Genomic DNA, 23,442 nt, shown 5'->3' on the forward strand with positions numbered 1-23,442 from the left:
TCACTTTTGCTTAGGCACTTGAAATGTCACTAGTGTTCTTAATGCTAAATCTGGAGGCTTGTCTGCCTTTGTCATCTTTCCTTTTAGTGTATTTGGCACTGTCAGCTTTACCCCTTCTCTTGGCTTCTTTGCATTGAATTGTCCTCATTCATTTTTCCCACTCTCAAAAAAAACCCTGTATCCTCTCTGGTTTCTGCACTGCCCCCTTTTCTTCAGAATTGTGTCATTGAGCTCAGTTGAGTCTCAGTGCTTCCTCCCATTCTTCTCTGCTATTCTGACGGTATCCCTCACATCAGTGTGGGCATTCATTCTCCAGTGATTTAGTCCTTCTCCCTGAGTTTCTGAACTGCTCTCCTGCATAGTAGCTTGTAGAGCTTTGCGTCTCAGGAGCTTTTTATTATTACAGACAATAAATGTCACCCCCACTTATATTTTACTTAAAATTTTTTATGCTAGTATGTTCATGTGTCAGAATTCAAAAATTGCAAAAGGATATATATCATAAGGTATTTCCCACTTAAGTCTTCTGCCATCCAATCATTTGCCCAGTGGCAACCAATGTCTAATTTCTAATATGTTTTTCCAGAGATGTTTTATATGAAAACAATTCTACAGGATGCCTGGGTGGCTTAGTCAGTTAAGCATCCAGCTTGTGATTTTGGCTCAGATCATGATCTCCTGGGTCATGGACTTGAGCCACAGTCAGGCTCCACACTTAGCGGGGAGTCTGCTTGAGATTTATCTTCCCCCTTCCTCTTCGCACACATTCTCTCTCTCTCTAAAATAAATATTTTTAAAAAAGAAAGAAAACAATTCTGTATATGTCTTTACCCCCATTTTACAGACAAAGAAGTTGAGACTCAAAGATTTCAGTAATTGGCACAGATCACAGAGATGTTAAGTGGCAGAGCCAGAATTCTGATGCAAGTCTTGGGGTTAAAAATCTGTTACATGTCAAATTTCAAATGCCTGGTAGATGTTTCTTCTTGGATTTCATATCTCTTCCTGTTTCTGTCCTTCCTCAGAAATTAGCTTATCTCCATAAATTCTCAGTCTTCATAAATGGAACCAATATTCTCTAGTCATCAGGTTTGAAATTTTTTAGTAATCATTGAATCCTTCTTGTTGATTTATTCCCTGTAACGTTATCGTATTCACCCTCCACTCTCCATTCCTACTCTCAAGCTGTAGTTCAGGCCATCATCTATCACCACCACCTGGATTTCTGCCCCAGGCTTTTTGGCTCTCACCTGTTTATCATTGCCAGAATAATCTTCTCTAAATCTTTCATTAACATTATTCCTCTCCAGTGACTTACTATTTCCTTTCCCATTAAGCTTAAATTACTCTGCCTAACTTTCAGGGCCATCTTTAATCTGGCCTGATCTTCTGAGTGTTTCTCTGTCTTAGCCTTCATCCCTTTTGGAGATATCTCCTCCTAGGCCACAAATAAATACTCCATATTCTGGCCTAACCGCCACACTTCTTGTTTGCTTCATCTCCATCACAGTCTTCCAAGTCCATTTCCATTGCTTTCATGATTATTTGCTGCTGCTGCTGCTGCTGCTGCTGATTTTGTTATTAACTAGGTTTTTCTTTCGGTTGTAAAAGTACACATACACATGATTAAAAATGCAGAGTTCAGGGTGCACAATGAGTGAAAGTAAGTCTGTCTTGTAAGTTATCTCTTCCCTCAGCTCTCCCCTGCAGAGGTGGTCAGTTTTACTAATTTCTTACATATCCTTCCAAATTTTGTCATCCATACATAAGCATGTGTATGTCCTTTTTACTGTATGAAAATGAAAATGCAGTATATGCATGTTCTGAACCTTTTATCACTTAACAGTACATCTTGGAGAACCTCTGTCATTAATACTTAGATCTGCATTCTTTCACCAGCTATATGGTACTCCCTTTATATTTCCAGTCCCACCATAGACAATAGAGTTGTTTCCAGTACTTTGACTGTTACTATTACATGGCTACCTTGACTGGTTTTTTTTTTTTTTTTCCTTGACTGGTTTATAAAAAAATAAAAACAAAACATCATTGTGAGCATACATTTCTAAAAAAGAAGTTCTTGGGTCCTATGATACATATAATTAAAGTTTCTATATTCAATGTCAATTACCCATTAATGAAGTTTATACCATTTTATTTCTCTATTGGCAATGTGAGAGCAACTGTTGCCCCACACTGTTTTCAGTAGTATGTCTTATTAAACTTTAATCTTCTCCAATCTGCTGAAAAAAAATCTTTTAAATTTTTCAAAATAATGAGTGAGGTTTAGCATCTTATTTTTAAAAGACATTAATATAAATTTTGTCTATGAACTCATTTTTCTATTGGGTTGTTTGCCTGTATACTGGTAAGAAGTTTTTATATATTAAGATGATTGGGCCTTTATTGACCTTATATGAACATTTTCCTCAGGCTTGTCAGTTATCTTTTTACTTTTTCTTTTCCCATTTTAACCCTTAGTAATTTTTATAGCTTTGGTTTTTATTTATAAAAAAGAAACAAGGGTTAAGTTTTATTTTACCCAGATGACTGACCATTTGTCCTTGAGCCATTTATTACAAAATCCCTCTGATTTGAAATGCCACTAAACAAATATTAACTTATATGTGTATTTGAATCCATTTCTGGGACTAATTCCCACTCATTGATTTCTCAGTCCATGAGTAGGAAAAACTACTTTGACTTCTATAGGTTTATTGTACATTTTATATTTGGTGGGGCTTCCTTTGTCTCTCATTATACTTCATGAGAATTTTTCTGATTTTTTTTTAAAGATTTTATTTATTTATTCATGAGAGACACAGAGAAAGACAGAGAGAGGCAGAGACACAGGCAGAGGGAGAAGCAGGCTCCATGCAGGAAGCCCGATTTGGGACTCAATCCTGGGTCTCCAGGATCACATCCTGGGCCAAAGGCAGCGCTAAACCGCTGAGCCACTGAGGCTTCCCAGTTTTTCTGATTTTTATTTATCTGTATGATCTTTAGAACCAGGTTATATAAATCTCTCCACTCCTAAGATTTTGTTGACATTTTTATCTGGTACAAATAAATTTACTGTTTAACCTTTTCTGAAATTTTATTTTTTATTTTTCCCCTAGTCTTTTAAGTTTTGCTATTTTCTGAACCTTTGTCTTTGTGGGAGAATGGGAACTAGTTTAATTTAGCAGAGCAGTTATTTGACCGTTTATATGACATATCCTAAGAGTAAGTTTGCAGGATGAGGCAAGAGTCACCATAGTAGGAGCATGTATTCATAGTTGACATTACTGAAAGAAAAATGAGCATCTTGTTTTTGGTAATTCTTCAGACCACGTTAGGAGTAAAGTGGATGATAGGAGTAAAGTGGATGACCCGAAATGGAGAAGGATGGACAGTGCATTCACTTACATGCAAGATAGAGTATCACATTCTTACTTTTTTTAAAATATACACATATGAACTAATATTCGTATCTCTCAATTAATCGAAAGGTGGTGGAGGTGGTAGTTTTGCATATAAGGACTGAGTAGTACATAATTTTCAGTGGGCTTAATAAAAAAATCAGTCATGATAATAACCTTTTTAAAAAATAGACTTTATTCTTCAGAACAGGTATAGATTGATAAAAAAAAAATGGGAAAGATAATACAGAGGGTTGCCACACCCTACACCCAGTTTCCTGAATTGTTGGTCTTTAACTTTAGTCCAGCACATGTGTTAAAATTAATAAGCCGACATTGGTACATCATTATTATTAACGAAAGCTCATTTTTGGTTCTGGTTGCTTTCATTTTTACTTAGTGTCCTTTTTCTAGTATAGGGTCCCCTCTAGGAAATGGCATTGTGTTCAGCTAATATGTCTCCTCATGCTCCTCTTGGCTGCAGCAGTTTGACTTAAGTTTGTTATCATGGGCAAAAAGATAACATTTTTCTAAAAGCTAGAACATTTAAAACAATTCACCAGTTTGAAGGTATTTCAACTTCTGTGTTCCCTTCTTTTCTGTATCGCAGGCACTCTGTGAATGTGCCCTCCAGACTCCTTACGACAGCCTGAAACTTGGAATGCTGTCTGTCCTTTCCACACTGTCAGGGACCATTGCCATCAAACATTACTTCAGCATAGCTTCTGGTAAGGAGAAGAAAGGAGAGGACAGATGGATAATGTGCTCATCCCTTTGCTCATGTTAATGATGCAGGTGGTTTCTTTCAAGCCTGAGAATCCAGAATGGTTTCGGTCTTATGTACTGTATGCTGGTGATTTTATTTGAAAATGATTTCTTCACTAATGCCTGTGGACATAACATTTTGCATCCCTGATCATAATTCAAGGATTTTTTTTTTTATAGATTTGCCCCATTTTGAATTCTGTGTGGGTGAAATCGTATTTTTGAGGATCCCTAACAGAGCTCGTTTGCTTTTGTATGTCTCTGACTCAATGTGCCCTTTGGATTGAAGTACATTTTAAAGGCCAAAAGGTGGTGAATTTTAGAAGCAAATGTCATGTACCTTCTTTTAGGTATATGTTATCCCTCTGGAAAATGATTAAAATAAAACTTTACTCCAGTTCAATAATGCTTTCCCAGTTGCCTATTCTAGATGGTTTAACTTCAAAATGCCTTTATTAATGCCCATTGAGGAGTTTGCTATCTAACAGACTTAATGGATAAAAGTGTTTTGTTTTGTTTTGTTTTGTTTTGTTTTGTTTTGTTTTAATGCAGATTTTGTGGGATCTATATTGCTTCCTGTTTTTTAGTCAGTTAATTTGAATTGAGTTAGTTAAAGAACTGCAGTGTCCATTTGTTCTTTTTATGGCTTCACAGCCTATGAACTTACCAGGTAAAGGGAATTCCCTGCCATATAGAGAAGTCTTGCTAGGGGGCAGCCCGGGTGGCTCAGCGGTTTAGTGCCACCTCAGTCCAGGGCATGATCCTGGAGACCTGGGATCAAGTCCTACATCGGGCTCCTGACATGGAGCCTGCTTCTCCCTCTGCCTGTGTCTCTGCCTCTCTCTCTCTCTCTCTCTCTCTGCCTCTGTGAATAAATGAATAAAATCTTAAAAAAAAAAATAAGTCTTGATAGGAAGATGAAAAGACCTGGTACTCTCTTTGCCAACCTTCCTGCCAGCTCGGGTGCACACATGTGACCTGGACTCAGCTGATGATTTCATAGCACAGGCTGAATTGGGAGCCAGTAACAAGAAGTAGTAGGGAAGTAGGAGAATCCATTCTAGCCCCACAGCAGTGACCTCGGCCACGCCCGGTTTCCAGGGTCTACCTAGCAGTGGGCATTTGCTCTGTCACCGTACCTTTGGCAGCAGTGTAAGCTGTGCCATCGAGGAATCAGTATGAATGGTGGTAATATCTTCACTCAACTGATTCTGTGCCTGGTTTGGGCTGCAATCTTGGCTGGTCTCTAGCCTGGCCTTTTTCCTGTCCATTTTCTGAGCTTAGTTTTCTAGTCTTTCTGGTGATTCTGTGAGGTATTTCTATGTCAGTTACCTACTGCTATGTAATAAATCACCTCAAAACTTATTGGCTCAAAACCATCACAATTGTATTTGCTCTGATTCTGCATATCAGCAGTTTTGACTGACCTCGGCTGAATGCTTCTCCTAGTCTCACATGGGCTTTTACTCATAAGATTGCAATCATCTGGAACCTTGACCATTCTGGACGGTCTAAGAGGGCCTCATTCACTGGCTGGAGGTTGAAAGGCTTTCAGCAGAACACCTTAATTCTCCTGCATGTGACTCAGCAGGCTAGCTTAGCCTTGTTGACATCAGGTTCCCAGGGTTGGCAGCAGCCAAAAGAAGGCAAGCCACCAGCACAAAAAGCACTGCATAGTCATTTACTTGCACATGTTTTTTAATGTCTCAACAGCCAGAGCAAATCACACGGCCAAGCTGCTGGAGCGGTTGTGAACTATCAAATAAATGTCTGCATAGGTGATTTGGAAATACTCATCAAAACTATAAATGACCCAGAAATTCCCTTCTAGGAATTGATTCTATATTCACACATTTGAGAAATGGCAGATGTGGAAGGTTATTAATAGCATCATAATATGTAATAGCAAAACATTGTCCATCAGCAGGGATGTAATAGCATAAAAAAAAATCCATCAATAGGGAACTCATTAAAGAAATTATAATACACAACTGCGATAAAAGTCAATATAACTTATTAAAGAGAAAATATGGAATAATATCCATGATATAGTATTTTTTTTTTAAGATTTTATTTATTCATGAGAGACACGAGAGAGAGAGAGAGAGGCAGAGACACAGGCAGAGGGAGAAGCAGGCTCCATGCAGGAAGCCCGATTTAGGACTCAATCCTGGGTCTCCAGGATCATACCCTGGGCTGAAGGCAGCGCCAAACCTCTGGGCCATCGGGGCTGCCCTGATATAGTATTTAAAGCAAGATGCAAAACTGTGGAAAAAGGAAAAAGAAATCAAGAAATATGATGCTTGTAAATGTATAGACTCTAGAACATTGGGTGAAAGTCTTTACTCACTGACCTACCTTTTTCTACTATTTGTTGGACCTTTTGAATCAGATGAATTTATCTGAGTAAATAATTTTTAAATAAGTGAAAATTAAATTAAAAAATAGTTTTGTCCCTAAAACAGTTAACATAGAAAAATGCTGCAAAATATTATATATATTTTTAAAAGATTTTATTTATTTATTTATTCATGACAGACAGAGAGAGAGAGAGAGAAAGGCAGAGGCACAGGCAGAGGGAGAAGCAGGCTCCATGCAGGGAGCCTGACATGGGACTGGATCCCAGGTCTCCAGGACCACACCCTGGGCTGAAGGTGGCATCAAACCGCTGGGCCACCAGGGCTGCCCAAAATATATTTTAAAGGCAGAATATTGGTCACTATCTCCAGATCGTGATTGTGTGTGAGTTTTTAAATTTTGAATTTTTTCTGATTTTCTCCCAAGTTTTCTATGATGAGTCTTCATAGGAAAAATGCAAGTTACAAAACATGCTTATACATCTATAAATGAGTCTGTATTGTCCCAGTCACGTGGGTAAGACAAAGAATGGAAGAAATACAAGTTCCATAGTCTTGAAAAAACTTTTCTAATATTTTGCCTATTTTAACAACACTGAGGGTTTACCTGAGCTGGTACTTTTATGTTAAACTGGAAATCAGTAAGGCAACATATGTCCTCCATCACCTGGGATGGTCTTGGTTTATGCTTTGTAATTAGTAATCATGTCTCCTTCAACCTCAAAAAATACGATCACTCTTAGCATGAGAGGCAAGGTTGAAGGTGATAGGAATCGTGAAAAAATAAGCAAGAATAGAAAAAGGAAGGCAGGAACAAGAGACTCTGCTAAAAAGCTGAAAAGCTTTAATCTGCTGATCTTTACGTTCGCTCACACCTGAGTGTTTTTCTACTATAAATAAAAATATACATAATGCAAACCTTACATTACAGAATTTCAAGTGTGAATTTTAAAAGTTGCTGCAATTTATAGCATAGAACTTAAGTTATAAAGCACAGAGGTAGGGCATAAATAACAAATTTTGTGATCTCAGGGACAAGATGCTTAAAATCTTTGGGTTTCAGTTTCTTCTGTAAAAATAGGGTATTGAATCATGTGATTCCATAATCCTTTCCAGTTTTAAAATCATGGATTCTGTGTAAACCTTTTGCAATATAACTATATGCCACCCATTGAGGTGGGAAGAGCAAACTTAAAATTTTTGTTTCTTTTTTTCTTTCCTCTCCTGAAAGAAGGTAAGGTTTATCTGATAAGCCTAAAATTGACCTCCATTTTAATAAGAATCCATTTGCACTCCCAAGATACAATCTTTAGTTGTTTTGGCTTTTGCTGTGTTCCTTATTTTTAAATTAATATTTTTGTGGGAAAGTCCTATATTAGGTCTTAATCATTATAGACTATCAAGATATACCTATTCTAAGTTCCTTGACAAGAGAAACAGAAATGATGGTTTATGTTGATGACGGAGTAGAAGTAGATGGAGTAGAGATTTTGCTCTTGAAAATGAGAACAACGAACCTCTATGCTGAACTGCTTTTGGACTTTATAAATGAATTAAGTCTGTGCTACTTCTCTCTTTTTTGTTTAGGAAATGTGGGTTCCTCCCCCAGATCCTCTGACTTGGTCAGATTAGCCCAAGAGTGCTGTTACCATAATAACAGGGGCATTGCAGCTCATGGAGTACGAGTCCTAACTAATATAACGGTCTCTTGTCAAGAAAAAGGTAAGTTTGATTAGGACTGGAGGCTTTTGGATTGATGTTTGAGTGCAATTGTGTGTGTGTGTGTGTGTGTGTGTGTGTGTGTGTGTGTGTGGTTTTTTAATCCCTTATTCTTGGCACATATGCTTTTATCTACTGGTTGCCCCCTGAGGTCTTAGAGCAAGTTTTCTCAATACTACTTAATCCTATGAAAAATAAAAAATATATATATGAGGACCTTGGAATTGGGATTGTGAAATTGAAAGGTTTCATTGGAGCATTGCCCATTTCTTCCCCAGGGCTTAATTTTGCATGCATGGTGCTGTGGATAGGGATTGCGTATGACTGCCCATCACTGTCCTGTGGTATGACAGTTTGTTCACCTGTACAAAAACCTGAAAAATTGAGGAAAAGATCCCTTAAGTTATCAAGGGGCTTAGATAACAAATAGTTTCACCTAGGGGCAAATGTGTTAACAGAGTAATATGAATTAAATTTGCCTAGAATTTGTCTCTAGGTATTTAAAGCATTAAACTGATATGCATAACTTAGAATGTGAATAGAAAATAATGCTTATATTTTACTGTATTTCTAATATCTTTGACCTGAAGGTTTGAATAAGTTCAAGCTGGTGTTCAAAAACAAATGCACTTTGGACCTCTCTTCTGTTTCAGTGTTTATTTTTATCTTTATAAGTCGAGATCTTATCCCCACTAGACATCAGCACTGCTCATTCCTAGTACCTATTTTTTTCTAGCGCCCTGACCCTCACTAGACTTAACACTGTCAAGCCCTACACTAACTTAGGTGACGTTTCTTTAAAATTGCTCCTTAAATGTTGATTCTTATTTGAATATTTAAACCTGTTTTATTTTTGATACAGTAATGAGTATTTTCTACCATGTAACACAGAAAACTGTGTTCTCAAAGCTCATATATATTAACTTCAATATGGATGACTGATACATTCAGAATTTTCTAGAACTTCTAGAGAAACTTTAGCTCTAAGGTAGTGGAATAATGCTTATAGTACTGCTATTACATGAGACATCTTAAGGGGTTTGTTCTTTGTGGTCTGACTTAAAACATTAATAAGATTATATGGGGTCTTCATTACTTCCTAGAAGGGTTTCAGTTTTTATTAGAAAGTTACACTGTAGGTGAAAATAGACAAGTATAGTTTATGTCTAGTTAAGAAGATTAAAGATTTATGTCTAGTTAGGAAGATTTATGTCTAGTTAGCAAACTATATGGTTTGCTGTTCCTAGTATTTTCCTCAGCTAAGCTGGTGACACTTTCAGTTACCTTTATTTGTACCTTTGTGACTTTAACTCTTGATTTAACATATATATATATATATATATATATATATATATATATATATATATATCTTTTTTTTTTTTTAAATACTAGTTTCAGTGTACAACATAATGATTTGATATTTGTATATATTGTGAAATGATCACCACAGTCTGGTTAATATCAGTCACCATAAATAGTTATAAATTTTTTTTCTTGTGATGAAAACTTTTAAGATCTGCTCTCTTAACTTTCAAATATACAGTATAGTATTATTAACTGTACCCACCATGCTGTACATTACATCCCATGACTTACTCATTTTATAACTGGAAGTTTGCACCCTTCAACCCCCTTCTCCCATTTTGCCCACCACGTCTCTCTGGCAATCACCAGTCTGTTCTCTGTACCTATGAGCTCAGATTCCACATGCAAGTGAAGTCATAAGGTATTTTTCTTCTTCTATCTAACTTATTTCACTTAATGCCTTCAAGATTGATCCATTTGTCTCAAATGGTAGGCTTTCTTTCTTTTTATGGCTGAATAATAATCCACCGTGTATCATTACCACATTTTCTTTATCCTTTCATCCACTGGTGGACTCTTAGGTTATTTCCATATCTTGGCTATTGTAAATAACGCTGTAATGAACATGGGGGTGCAGATGTCTTTTTGAGTTAGTATTTTCATTTTCTTTGGATAAATACCCAGAAGTGGAGTTGCTGGATCATCTAGTAGTTCTATTTTTAGCTTTCTGAGAAGCCTCCCACTGTCTTCCACAGCAGCTGTATCAGTCTGTGCTCCCACCAACAGTGCACAGGGCCCCTTTTCTCCACATCCTCACCAGCTTGTTATTTCTTGTCTTTTTGATAATGGCCATTCTGACAGGTGTGAGGTGATATCTCCTGGTTATTTTGATTTGCATTTCCCTGATGATTGGGGATGTTGAGCATCTTTTCATGTACCTATTGGCCATCTGGATGTCTTCTTCAGAAAAATGCCTCTTCAGGTCCTCTGCCCAGTTTTTAATTGAATGGTTTGTTTTTTGCTGTTGAGTCATATGAGTTCTTTATATATTTTGGGTACTAACCCCTTATCAAATACATGACTTGCAAATATTTTCTCTCATTTTTGTTTTGTAGATGGTTTCCTTTGCCATACAAAAGCCTTTCAGTTTGATAAAATGTATATATTTTTTTATAATCATCAGTAAAGTAGTGGAAAAATAGAAGCCCAAAGATAGCCTTTACATTTCAGAAGTAATGGCACATGTACTTTTTCAGGAAGATTAGCTGTTTCTTATATCTTCAATTCCTCAGTGTTTTTTTTCTTCTAAGTGTGTGTGTGTGTGTGTATGTGTGTGTTTAATCTTCTCTACTTGACCACTGTAAAACTTAGTGTTTTTCCTCTAGACCTTTTGGCACTGGAACAAGATGCTGTCTTTGGCCTGGAATCCCTTCTGGTACTTTGTAGTCAAGATGATAGTCCAGGTGCTCAAGCCACTTTAAAGGTGAAAATATCACTTATTTTAATATAATGCCTGTTTTTATTACCTCAGCCAGGGATTGGCAATCTCTGTAAAGGATCAGAGAGTAAATAAAGTTTTGTAGGCTAAATACTGTTTGTCATAACTACTGGATTCTACACTTGTAGAATGAAACAGTCATAGTGTGAGGAAGGGGGGACAAGGCAGTGGGATGTGGCAGTAAAACTATTTACAAAACCAGGCAGGAGTTGGCCAAAAGGGCAGTAGTTTGTCAACTCCAGTTCAAACAAACATTTGCTTGATCTTCACTTTCAAAACTATCACATTGACCATTATTATTCCAAAGGATAGACAAAGTCAAAATCTGAGCTTTGACCTATTTTGTCATCAGTTGACAGTGTTTATTAAGTTGTAGTAAATACATATGAAGGGCCTAGACAATATAAAGTAAAGTTAAATAAGGAGAGCTCCTAGACTTTAGGAAGTTTATAATCTGAGGTGACACTGATAAGAAGTATTTAAGATCTATTATTATATTATTTATTATACTTAAGATACTAGTGATATTTAAGATTTTAAAAATGTGAAATGAAACTACTCTTATTGGAATGAAATATGAAATATAATTCGTTGATGTGCAAAATTAAGAAAAGTGGGGTTAATAGAAGTAAAAAGCTAATAGGTAGACAACAAAGATTATAAGAATGATAGCTTGTCTAAGGTGTGATTTGAAGGAAGTCATAACTTAGTTTAGCGTGTTAAGGAAAGGTTTGATGTCGTAGTGATGAACAATAAAGATACTACTATCATTAAAGAAAAGCTGATAAGAGTTGGGGAGGGAAATAGGCAATATGCGTTTGGCAAGTGATTCATCCGCAGAATCCCTTTGGAACCACAGTACATTTATTTAAAAGTTTAAAAGAGAGAGAAAGAATACAAACCAAATCATTTTCCCACCAAATGTAGGTGTCAATGAAACACTGGCCTCAGCACAATGGGACATAAATAGATGGTCATGAAGGGTCCCTTTGTTAGAGAAGTTCCCCATCTAGAGGATACAGACACTTATCTAAGGGACTATAATATATATATAATAGCAAGCAGAATGCACGAAGTTCCCTGGTAGTAACAAGCAAAAGTACAGTTCTAATGAGAGGACAGAGTTGAATGATTCATTTCAACTCAGGATGTTAGGGAAGACTTGAACAAGTAGATGTCATGTGAATTAAGCCTTGAAAGAGGGGTAGAATTTCAGTATTAAGGAAAGATCATATAAAAGGCATGAAAACAGAAATGTACTTGTTAGTTGGAAGAATGGTGAATAAACGACTGTGGCTGACATAATATAAGATTGGAAAAATAGTTTGCAGCTCTCTCAAGGAGAATATCAAATACCATACCAAGGAATTTTGTCTTGATTCTGTAGGTAGTGAGGAGATACTAAAATTTTAAATAGACCTGCTGTGACCTTCTTTGTAATTCTTGTTATTTCAGTGTGTCTATTATATGCCAAACTTGTTTACAATTTGTATATACATTTCTTTCCTTCTTTACAAAAATCTCATCTAGTGAAATTTTTCCTCTTTAATACTCATGAGGAATTTAAGGCTCAGAAAGATAAAATAGCTTGTTGAAAGATACCTAGCTGATCTTCAGCTCTGCATCTGTCACTTTCTGAAGACGTTGTGTCTGCCTACCTCATACTGAAAGCTACATGGCTGTGGTGTGAAAAATGGGTTAAGGGGTCCATCTTTTTAAGAGATAGGAATTAGGGAAAGATTTATGTTGTGGTAGAGAGAATGGAAAGGAAGTGGATATTGAAGATTGGACAAAAGTGGAAATGACAAGATATAGCAATCAGTTGGCTATGTAAGAGTGAGAGACTTCTGGTTCTGGTTCTGGTGGCTGGAATATTAGTCGATGCCATTAACTGGCCTGAGTGGAAGTTGTAAAGCCAGTTGCTTTTTGGATTTCAGGTGAGAAATAAGAGAGAAAATTAGAAGCCTCTTCCCCACTTGTATGTGCTTAAGAGTCACTAGGACACCTTTTTTGAACTTCAAACTCTCACTAACCCAAATACTAAAAAACAAATTAATCCATTAAGTTTTGGGATAGGTAGGGCCAGGAATCTATGTTTTTATTAGCATCCTGGGCAATGCTAGCTAGGTAGGTTTACAAACCATACTTGAGAAGCAATTTTTGAAAAGTAATCAAAGTGCAGTATGATGAGACCCAGTTTGCCTCTTTAGCATTGTGATTTTCTCCCCATGTCTTTTTTTTTTTTTTAATAGTCTTGGGTTAAAATGACTGGTGAATATACAATCTTACTTTTCATTTTAAACACGGAGCATTTGTAGATCTTAATAATAAGATTCAGTATGTCATGTGTTTATTACAAAGAAAAACGTTATGCCTACAGAAAACCTTTTTCTGATAACTTGTACAAAGTTCTTTCTTTAAAGCTTCAGTTAATACCTTCAACTTGTAACTGAGCCATTTTCTCTTTGATATGCAGATTGCTCTAAATTGTATGGTGAAGTTGGCCAAGGGCAGGCCTCATCTTAGCCAATCAGTGGTTGAGACCCTGTTGACCCAACTGCACAGCGCTCAGGATACAGCGCGTATCCTCATGTGCCATTGCCTGGCGGCCATTGCCATGCAGCTGCCAGTGCTGGGTGATGGCATGCTTGGGGACCTCATGGAGCTCTATAAGGTGATCGGGCGATCAGCCACAGACAAACAACAAGAACTTCTGGTAAAGAGCCCCTTTTTAACCTGCTGGGGATGACTAGATCTGGTCTAGTGGGAATTACTTGAGGAAGTCAGTGTTACTGTTTGACCTTACTTAAAAAGATTAAACTAATTGGGCCACCTGGGTGGCTCAGTCAGTTAAGCACCTGACTCTTGATTTCAGCTCAGGTCATGATCTCAGGGTCCTGCAGATTGAGCCCTGTGTCAGGCTCCATGCTCAGTGGAGAATCTGCTTGATTCTCTGCTTCTCCCTCTGTTCCTCCCCCTGCTCCCTCTCGTGCTTTCTCAGATAAATAAATAAATCTTTTTTAAAAAAGATTAAAGTAATATGTAAGATATCAATATGCTGAAGTCAGAATAGAATTTTTGACTATTTCCATTTTTGATTTACAAAGGTCTGTTTAGTTCGTATCTAAAACTGCTTTCTTCAGGCGACAAGGCTCAGTCAGTTAAGTATCTGCCTTTGGCTTGGGTTCGGGATCATAGCATCCTGGTATCGAGTCCCGTATCAGGTTCCCTGCTCAGCAGAGAGTCTGCTTCTCTCTCTCCTCCCCACTTGTGCCTTCTCTTACTGTCTCTGTTGCTATCTATGTATCTCTCTCTCAAATAAATAAAATCTTTTAAAAGTATTCAGTCCAATTGAACTGTACCTCTCTATGTACCTTTCTTCTCCCAGAGGTAACCACTACACTGAATTTGGTGTTCATCATTCCCATACATGTTATACATTTACCACCTTAGTATATATCCTAAGTAGTAAGCAGTATTATTTTACATATTTTCAACTTTATATAAATGTTATCTTTTGCATATTTTCTATCTTTGCACATTTTGTGTGAAAAATCTATACATATAAGTGTATCTCTATCCATTTCTCTACTATATAATATTTTACTGTGTGATTATATCTTAATTTACCTACTCGTGTTTATGGGCATTGTTTTTAATTATTTGCTGTCGTTAAACAATGCTCTGAGCAATGGAGTAAAGTTGCTTAATGATTTCAAAGTGGAAAATTAATAAATGTCAAAGGAAAACAGATTTTGTTCTATTTTGATGGGCTCTAGTTTTTCTCCTTTTGGGTAAAGTCATCTATGACATTGGATAGAATTACATGTTTTCCTTATTTCTCTTACTTCTCGCTCATTGTTAGGTGAGTCTGGCCACTGTGATTTTTGTGGCCAGTCAGAAAGCACTATCTGCCGAAGTAAAAGCAGTAATTAAGCAGCAGCTTGAAAGTGTCTCCAATGGATGGACTGTTTACCGAATTGCCAGACAGGCATCCAGAATGGTATGTACTATCCTCCTCTGTGACCTGGGTTGGTGAAAATGGCAGACCTTAGATTGTGTGCTTCTTAACCCTAGTCCAAACTGATGATAAATATGGAAGTATGTTTTAGTCATGGAATTGAAAGATGATGTTAGAAAGGACCTAGTTTTTAACTTTTCTCATATAGGAATGGCATGTATGTTGTTATGGGTGAAGTTCCACAGGAATTCCAAAAATATGAGCTCTTCTGGGCTGAAGGTTATTAGTGCCACTTCATTTTGCCCTGTACTCTCATAGCCACAGCTGCCTCCCACCCACCACTTCTGTCCTCTGTTATCAGTACACTTTCCTCTTTCTTCCCTCCCTCTTTCCCACACCTGGTCATTCTTAAGAGATGGGGGCAGGGGGCAGGTTGCAGTATGCTGTCCCTTCTCAACCATATGAAAAGCCTACCAATTTTTATTTTGTTTGAGAGGAAATATAGAGCTTGGATACTCTAGAAATCCTTTGGATGTAAGTCCAAGGAGCAAGATTTGAGAAGCATCATGCTACATATTGTAATGCATGTTTCCCAAATCGGGGAGGAGCTCTCTTGGCAGGACACCCCCAGGCATCGAGGCACTGCAGGGTGTGGAGCATCCCTGGCCCCCAGGCTTTTTTTAGTGGCGTTCACATCCCCCCACCACCACCATCAGCTCCCTTCCCCCAGTCATTTCCAGAGGCAGATGCAGTGCTTCTGGTAATCCCTTCTGAGAACTTGCTGGAGTTGCCCACCCGCCCGCACCCCACTGAAGAGCTCATACAGAATGATATACACGAAGTGTTTGCACTTTCTGTAGTTTGAACTAAAATCCTAGTCTTGAGTTAAAGCTAATTCCATTTATTTTCTTTTTGGAACTGTTCTAGAAAAGAACTAAAGGGTGTTTTGTTACATAAAAGCAGCTCAGCATATTTTCTCTGACGAAATACTTAGACCCGAGTCTCAAAGAATTATATAATATGAAGAGTGGTTGTTAAAACTTATCCAGGGTTTGAGTTTGTCTTTTAGCTGCCTCATCAGCTACTTCAAATGTAAGAACCTCATCATGTGCCCACCTCCCCTTTTTTAGGGTAACCATGACATGGCCAGAGAGCTTTATCAGAGTTTGCTGACTCAGGTTGCCTCAGAACATTTCTACTTCTGGCTGAATAGTTTGAAGGAGTTCTCACAGGCAGAACAGTGCCTCACCGGGTTGCAAGAGGAGAACTATAGTTCAGCACTTTCTTGCATTGCTGAGTCTTTAAAATTCTACCACAAAGGGATTGCTTCCTTAACAGTAAGTCCTCTTGATTCTCCTTTGGTGATGATGACTTGTGTGAGAATGGTCTCGCTTTTCTTTGTGGGTTGTTCTATTTGAACTACCTTGAAAAATCTGCTGATAAATATATTTAGCAATATCAAATAATAGGACATCGTGGTAAATCCTTAATCCCTCCCCCCGCTTTTTAATATTCATGAATTGATAGAAGTTTATCTTTTTTTTTTTTTTTTTAAATCAAGAACCAGGTACCACTTATAAGGCGGATTACTGAATCCATGCAGAAAGGATAAATGAAGATAGGATATTCCCTCTCTAGACTCCTGTTTGTAAGAGGTACTGGGTCATTACCAACCGTCAAATGTAAACCCCGCCACAACCCATTTCATGCCTGGCAACTGCTAAGAAGCTAGAGTTTCTTGCTTTGTAGATAAAGAAGAAATTATCAAGGATGCTAGTGTCCCACTTTTTACCCCTCTGCGATATCCTCCTATTTTAAATTGAGAGTCACCAGCTACTATTCTTGTTTTCTCTGCCAAGAGAATAAAGCGGTTGCAAGGAGGGTAGACCATTAGCATTTCTTATGTTTCCTTGAATTTATATTCCAAAGTAAGAACCTGTACCCAACATGAGCATTTTCTGTATTAATGCAAAGATTTATTTTCCCTTTAAGAATAAAGAGTTTATGTGATCAACATTACATATTTTTAAGTATTGTCATATAATCTTTAAAATTATATATATTTGGGATCCCTAGGTGGCGCAGCGGTTTAGTGCCTGCCTTTGGCCCAGGGCACGATCCTGGAGACCCGGGATCGAATCCCACATCAGGCTCCCGGTGCATGGAGCCTGCTTCTCCCTCTGCCTAGGTCTCTGCCTCTCTTTCTCTCTGTGTGTGACTATGATAAATAAATAAAAATTTATTTAAAAAAAAATTATATATATTTAGATGGAACTGTAAAACTTTAGGTACCTGTTTATATAGATGTTTCCCGTAATCTCTTTTTAATAGTGGATCATCCCAAAAGAAGTGCTCTGAAGCAGAATACGGAATAAACAGATGTGACAAAATAGACAATATTCAGAATACTGTGGATACATATCTTTTGAAGTATAATTATTTTTTCTTTTTTGGATAGGATTGATCAACTGTTTTAAAACGAGAATATAGGAATGGCTTCTCTCTACCTTAAAGGGTAGCATTGACTGCTATGATTCTTTCCTCTTGATTATTCTGGGAAAAGAGTGCTGTTGCCTATATCAGCCTATATCAGAAAATATAGGTACAGTTATTGGTTGCAATCCGTAGAATTATTTCATTTTCTAGTTCATGTGGAGTAGAAAATTGTTTATCATTCAGTAGAGCTAAATGGTTGGAACTGTGAAACAAACTCACAGGGCGGTAAAACAGAATTAATATTATGAAAATCCTGTTGAATATTTAATAGTCTTTTAATGATTTGTGTGGTATGTGTATTTAACGAGGCTTGACAGTAACTAAGGACTGAGTTCTGACAGAGAAAGTAAGGACTCCAATTGACAGAAACCTCTTATCTTGATCTCCTTTCTGCCTTAAGGTAGGTTATTGGGCCTCACATTGACTCCTTTTGAAATGGAATTCTTTTATTCAACAGACTGTAAGCACTTACTTTGTGCCAGACACTGCTTTGAGGATTAAAAAAAAAAAAAAATCAAGAAATGATTCTCTACTTGAGAGTAGGGTAGAGAAGGAGGCAGTATGATCGTATGATCCTTACAGTCATTTGGAATTTACCACATTTCAGATTGTACTCTACCATCAGGGTTTTTTAAAGATTTATTTTAATCATTCATTTGTCAAGTGTGGATTTGACAATAGCTTTGTGTCTGTGTCACTGAGAAGGTATGAATGAACATGGACTGATCTTCTACTCCTGTCACATGAATGATCAAATGTAAGATTGTACAGCTGTGAGAATTCTGCTTTATTCAAGGATAAGAAGTTCAAATTCTGTGTTTATACTATAGCAACACTGGGTGTCTAATTTCCCAACATAGTGACTAATGGTAGAGTTATCTTGCTATTTAAGAATAAGAATTGTACAAAGTATTTTAGTTTTCTGTACTGTGCCACAAATTACCACAAATTGAGTGACTTAAGACAACACCTTTTTCTTTTTAAAGAATTTATTTATTTTTTTGAAAGAGAGCACACATGAGCTGGGGGACAGGGAGCAGAGGGAGAGGGACAAGCAGAATCAGTGCTGACCACAGAGCCTGTCATGGGGCTCCATCCCAGGACCCTGAGATCATGACCTAAGCCGAAATCAAGAGTCGGGTGCTTAACTGACTGAGCCACCGAGGCGCCCCAGACAACACCCATTTATTATTTCACAGTGCCCATGATCCAGAAGTCCTGGCATGCCTTAGCTGGGTCCTCTGCTCATGTGGGCATAGTTGCAGTCACGGTGTCAGCCAAGGCCAGTCTTGACTGAGGCTCAAGGAGGTACAGGGACCTCTTCTGAACTCGTGTTGGCAGAATTCATTTCCTCAAAGCTGTAGAATTTGTGGAAGCTTCAAGACCTGCAGGAAAATCACCTTTGGACTGTCTTTTAATGGGCCCACCTGATTAGGAGAGATACACCCAGGATAATCTCCGTTTTGATTGATGTAAAGTCACTTGATTAAGGATCTAAATTACATCCCCCAAATCCATCACCTCTGCCTTTTGTATTCCACTGGTTAGAAACAAGTTACAGGTTTCATCCACACTGAGTACTGAAGACATGGATATGGGTGGGGGGCCAAATCAGAGGAATCATCTTAGCATCCTGCCTACAGTGGTGGATTGTTAACTGAATTTATTTTTTAAAGATTTTATTTATTAGAGGGCATGAGCAGGGTGGGGCAGAGGGAGAGGGACAAGCAGACTCCCCACTGAGGGCAGAGCCTGTCACAAGGCTCAATCCCAGGACCCTGAGATCATGAGCCGAAATCAGATGCTTGACTGAGCCACCAAGGCACCCCATTTTTATTTATTTTAAAATAGTGAATATGTATAACATCTCCATATATGGTGTAGAGGGTATATAAAAAAATACAACAAATATCAAAATATACCTAGCATCTTTAGGAAATGCGGCGTTACTACAATTGCCTCTAAGACTCATGCACATTCTTTCATGTTTGTATGCCATTTCCTACCCTAAAGATATAACCACTATCCTGAATCTTGTGTGTGTGTACCATTCCCTTGCCTCTCTTTGTAATTTTAACATGCTTTTTGGAAAAAAAACAAAAAACATGCTTTTTTGTAACTCTTAACAAGGTACTATTTTATGTTGTTTTAGAATTTTATTATAAAAAGGAATTATACATATTTTTCTTCAACTTGCTCTGATTATATAAATTATGTCCTTAAGATTCATTCATCTTGTTGCATGAAGCTGCAGGTCAGTTTTACTGCTATATAGTCTTCCATCATGACTATATATCAATTTATTTGTCCATTCTAGTGTTGATGAAATTATTAATTCTTCAGTTTTTGCTATTATGAATAGTATTGTTGTGAACATTCTTGTACACATCTTTTGATAGACCTATATAAAGCTTTTTCTAGGACTGTGATTCTCAATTGGGGATGATTTTGCCCTTCCAGAGGACATTTGGCAATGTCTAGAGACATTTTTGGTTATCATGATTTGTCATGGTTCCTGGCATTTAGTGGGTACAAGCCAGAGATGCTGCTAAACATCCAGCAATGCACAGAACCACTCCCTTCAACAAAGAATTATTCAGTTCAAAATATAACTAGTATAATAAGAATGAAAACCCTTCCCTAGGGCAGTAGACCTCAGGCAAAGCTATATATCTGTCCCTTGCTCCCACTTAGAAGTGTGTGGAGATGTTTCTGTTTGTCACATAGGGTAAGGAGGACTGCTATTGGCTTTAATGGTCAGTAACTAAAGATGCTTAATCTCCTGAAATGCCCAGGATGCTCTTGCCTCTGTTAAGAGATACTGCTCTAATATACTACCTAGAAGTGGAATTGCAAGGTTATGTACACCTTCAGTCAATTAGCTAATACCAGGAGGCTTTCTATAGTGGTTTACAAATTTATAAACCACCCAGCAGTATATAAGAGTTCCTGTTGCTCTACATTTTTCCTGTCACTTGGTATGTTCTAGACGTTCTGATTGACATTTCTTAAATTACCAATTCAATTAAACATTTTATTTATTTATTTATTTATTTATTTAATATCATTGATGTATAACATTGGTTTCAGGTATATAGCACAACAATTCAATATTTGTATATATTGTGAGATGATTACTACAGTAAGTCTAGTTAATACTCCTCACTATATATAGTCAGTCAGAGTTTTCTTGGGGCACCTGGGTGGCTCAGTCAGTTGAGCGTCTACCTTCAGCTCAGGTTATGATCCTGGGGTCAGGTTGCACATCAGGCTCCTTGCTTCTCCCTCTCCCTGTGTTGCTCCCCCCCTGCTTGTGCTCTCTGTCAAATAAGTAAATAAAATCTTTAAAGAAGTAAAAAGAAAAAGTTTTCTTTTTGATGCTGAGGGCTTTTAAGATCCACTCTCTAAGCACTTTCCAAACATAAAATACAGTATTAACTATACTCCTATACTATATACTCTATCCCTGTGATGTATTTATTTTATAACGGGAAGTTTATACTTTTGACCACTTCACCCCTTTTACCCACCCCCCTCATCCCCCACTCCATCATCTCTGGCAACTGCATATCTGTTCACTGTGAGCTTGAAGTTTCTGGGGTTTTGTTTTTTATTCCACATATAAGTGAGATCATGTGGTATTTGTATTTGATTTATTTCACTTAGCATAATGTCCTCAAGGTCCATCAGTGTTGTTGCAGAAGGCAAGTTTTCACTTTTCTATGACTGAATGATACTTCATTATATATATACATGCCACATTTTCTTTATCCATTCATCTGCTGATGGATACTTAGGTTTCCATATCTATTGTAAATAATGCTACAGTGAACATGGGGATGCGTATGTCTTTATGAGATAATGTTTTTGTTTTCTTCAAATAAATACCCAGAAGTAGAATTGCTAGATCATCTAGTAATTCTGTTTTTAGTTTTTTGAGGAACCTCCATACTCCAGTGCCTGCATCAATTTACATTTCCACCAACAGTGTACCAGAGTTCCCTTTTCTCCACATCCTTGATAACCCTTACTTGTTCTTAACTTTTTGATTTCAAACAGGTGTGAAGTGTTATCTTGTAGTTTTGATTTGCATTTCCCTGTTGATGAGTGATATTGAGCATCTTTTTATGTATCTGTTGGCCATCTGTATGTCTTCTTTGGAAAAAGGTCTAGTCAGATCTTCTGCTAATTTTATAATCAGATTGTTGTTTGTTTTGCTTTGCTGTTAATAGGAGTTCTTTATATTTTTTGGATATTAACCCCTTGTCAGGTACAGGATTTGGAAATATTTTCTCCCATTTAGTAGTTCCTTTTTCATTTTCTTGAAACAAACATTTGTTTCATTTTTGGCCATTTGTGTTTTGCTTCATTTTGTTTCTGTTAACTGCCAGTTGAGGTTTTTTCATTTTCCTAGCAAGTTGTTTGTCTTACTGATTTGTAAGTTCTTACATGTTCTGGATACTAATTTTTTGTAGGTTATCTATGTTGCAAATACCATCTAATTTTGTAGCTTTTCCCCCCCACTTTCTATCTTTTGATGAACAGCAATTCTTAATAGTCTTAAGAATTTTTAGTCTAAGTTATTGATCTTTCTTCCTTTATGGTTTCTGTTTTTTAAGAAATGTTTCACTAGTTCATGCTCCCTTCACCCATCTCCCCAGAAGTAAGCACTATTTCGATTTCTAAAGCTATCAGTCTTGCCTTGTTTTTATTAATAGTTAGGAAATCATGCGGTATTCTTGTGATTCTAGTTGTTTTGCTCAACTTTATGTTTGTGAGTCATTCATTTTGTTGTTGCATATTGCAGTACTTCATTCATTTTCATTGTTCTAATACTCTTTCAATGACGGTTAAAGCAATCTGTTTATCCATCTTTATCATTGAAGAACATTTGGGTTATTTCCAGATTGGAGCTTTTAAGAATAGTTTGAGGGGGCCTGGGTGGCTCATTTGGTTAAGCGTCTGCCTTCGGCTCAGGTTATGATCCCAGAGTCCTGGGACTCAGTGCCTGGCTTGTTCCCTGCTCAGTGCTCCCTGCTCCCTGCTCCCTTTTCCCTCCCTCTTCCTCTGCCTCTTCCCTGGCAGGGATACAAGTAGGTGCATATGATACTGTTATATAAATACAGTATAGACCATCTGACCAGACAAAAAAACCTGGCAATCTTGTCCTAACATGCATTACAAAACTGAAAGAGAAGCAAGATGTAGTTATAAAGAGTAGTTGGACTATGAACACTCTAATGGACATCTTTTGGTATAGGTGTGCATTTCTTGTGGATGGTAGTGCTGTGTCATGCAATATTGGTTCAGGTATAATAAATACTGCCAAGAGGTGCCCATGGCAGTTTCCAACTTATATTTTTACCAGTATGAATGCCTTTTGGGGTTCATAGTGCTTCCTGATTCTATGGCTTGATGATTTTTTTTTATTATTATTATGATAGTCACACAGAGAGAGAGAGAGAGAGAGGCAGAGACATAGGCAGAGGGAGAAGCAGGCACCATGCACCGGGAGCCCGATGTGGGATTCGATCCCGGGTCTCCAGGATCACGCTCTGGGCCAAAGGCAGGTGCTAAACCGCTGCACCACCCAGGGATCCCTGGCTTGATGATTTTGATCAGTTTTGGTCGTTCCCTCTTTAGCTATTGCTTCTGTCCCTTTCTCACTCAGTTGGAACTCCAGATACAATGATGATAACTCTCTTTACCATGTCTCGTTTTTCTCTTACATTCTCTTCTACATCTCCGATCTTTTTATCTCTCTATTCTTAGCTCTAAATATTTTCTTCTGACCTTACTTCCACTTCAGTAATTTTTTTTTTAAGATTTATTTATTTTAGAGAGAGAGTTGGGAGGTGGGCAGAGAGAGAGAGAATCTCAAAAAGAGTCTACACTGAGCACAGAGCCCAATGTGGAGCTCGATCCCACAACCCTGAGATT

The 23,442-nt window shown here is 37.5% G+C and overlaps 1 protein-coding gene across 1 annotated transcript in view; it reads left to right on the forward strand.

The window, feature by feature from the left end:
• Positions 1-23,442, forward strand: part of INTS7 (integrator complex subunit 7) — an 86,884-nt gene that overhangs the window by 38,478 nt on the left and 24,964 nt on the right. Inside the window, exons 8-13 of the mRNA XM_041766105.1 lie at positions 4,012-4,129; positions 8,111-8,245; positions 10,933-11,030; positions 13,522-13,761; positions 14,911-15,048; positions 16,137-16,343. Coding sequence (XP_041622039.1) covers positions 4,012-4,129; positions 8,111-8,245; positions 10,933-11,030; positions 13,522-13,761; positions 14,911-15,048; positions 16,137-16,343 — 936 coding nt within the window. The remainder of the gene's footprint in view (positions 1-4,011; positions 4,130-8,110; positions 8,246-10,932; positions 11,031-13,521; positions 13,762-14,910; positions 15,049-16,136; positions 16,344-23,442) is intronic.

Source organism: Vulpes lagopus, chromosome 1 (assembly GCF_018345385.1).
Source record: "Vulpes lagopus strain Blue_001 chromosome 1, ASM1834538v1, whole genome shotgun sequence".
In the NCBI taxonomy this organism is placed as follows: domain Eukaryota; kingdom Metazoa; phylum Chordata; class Mammalia; order Carnivora; family Canidae; genus Vulpes; species Vulpes lagopus.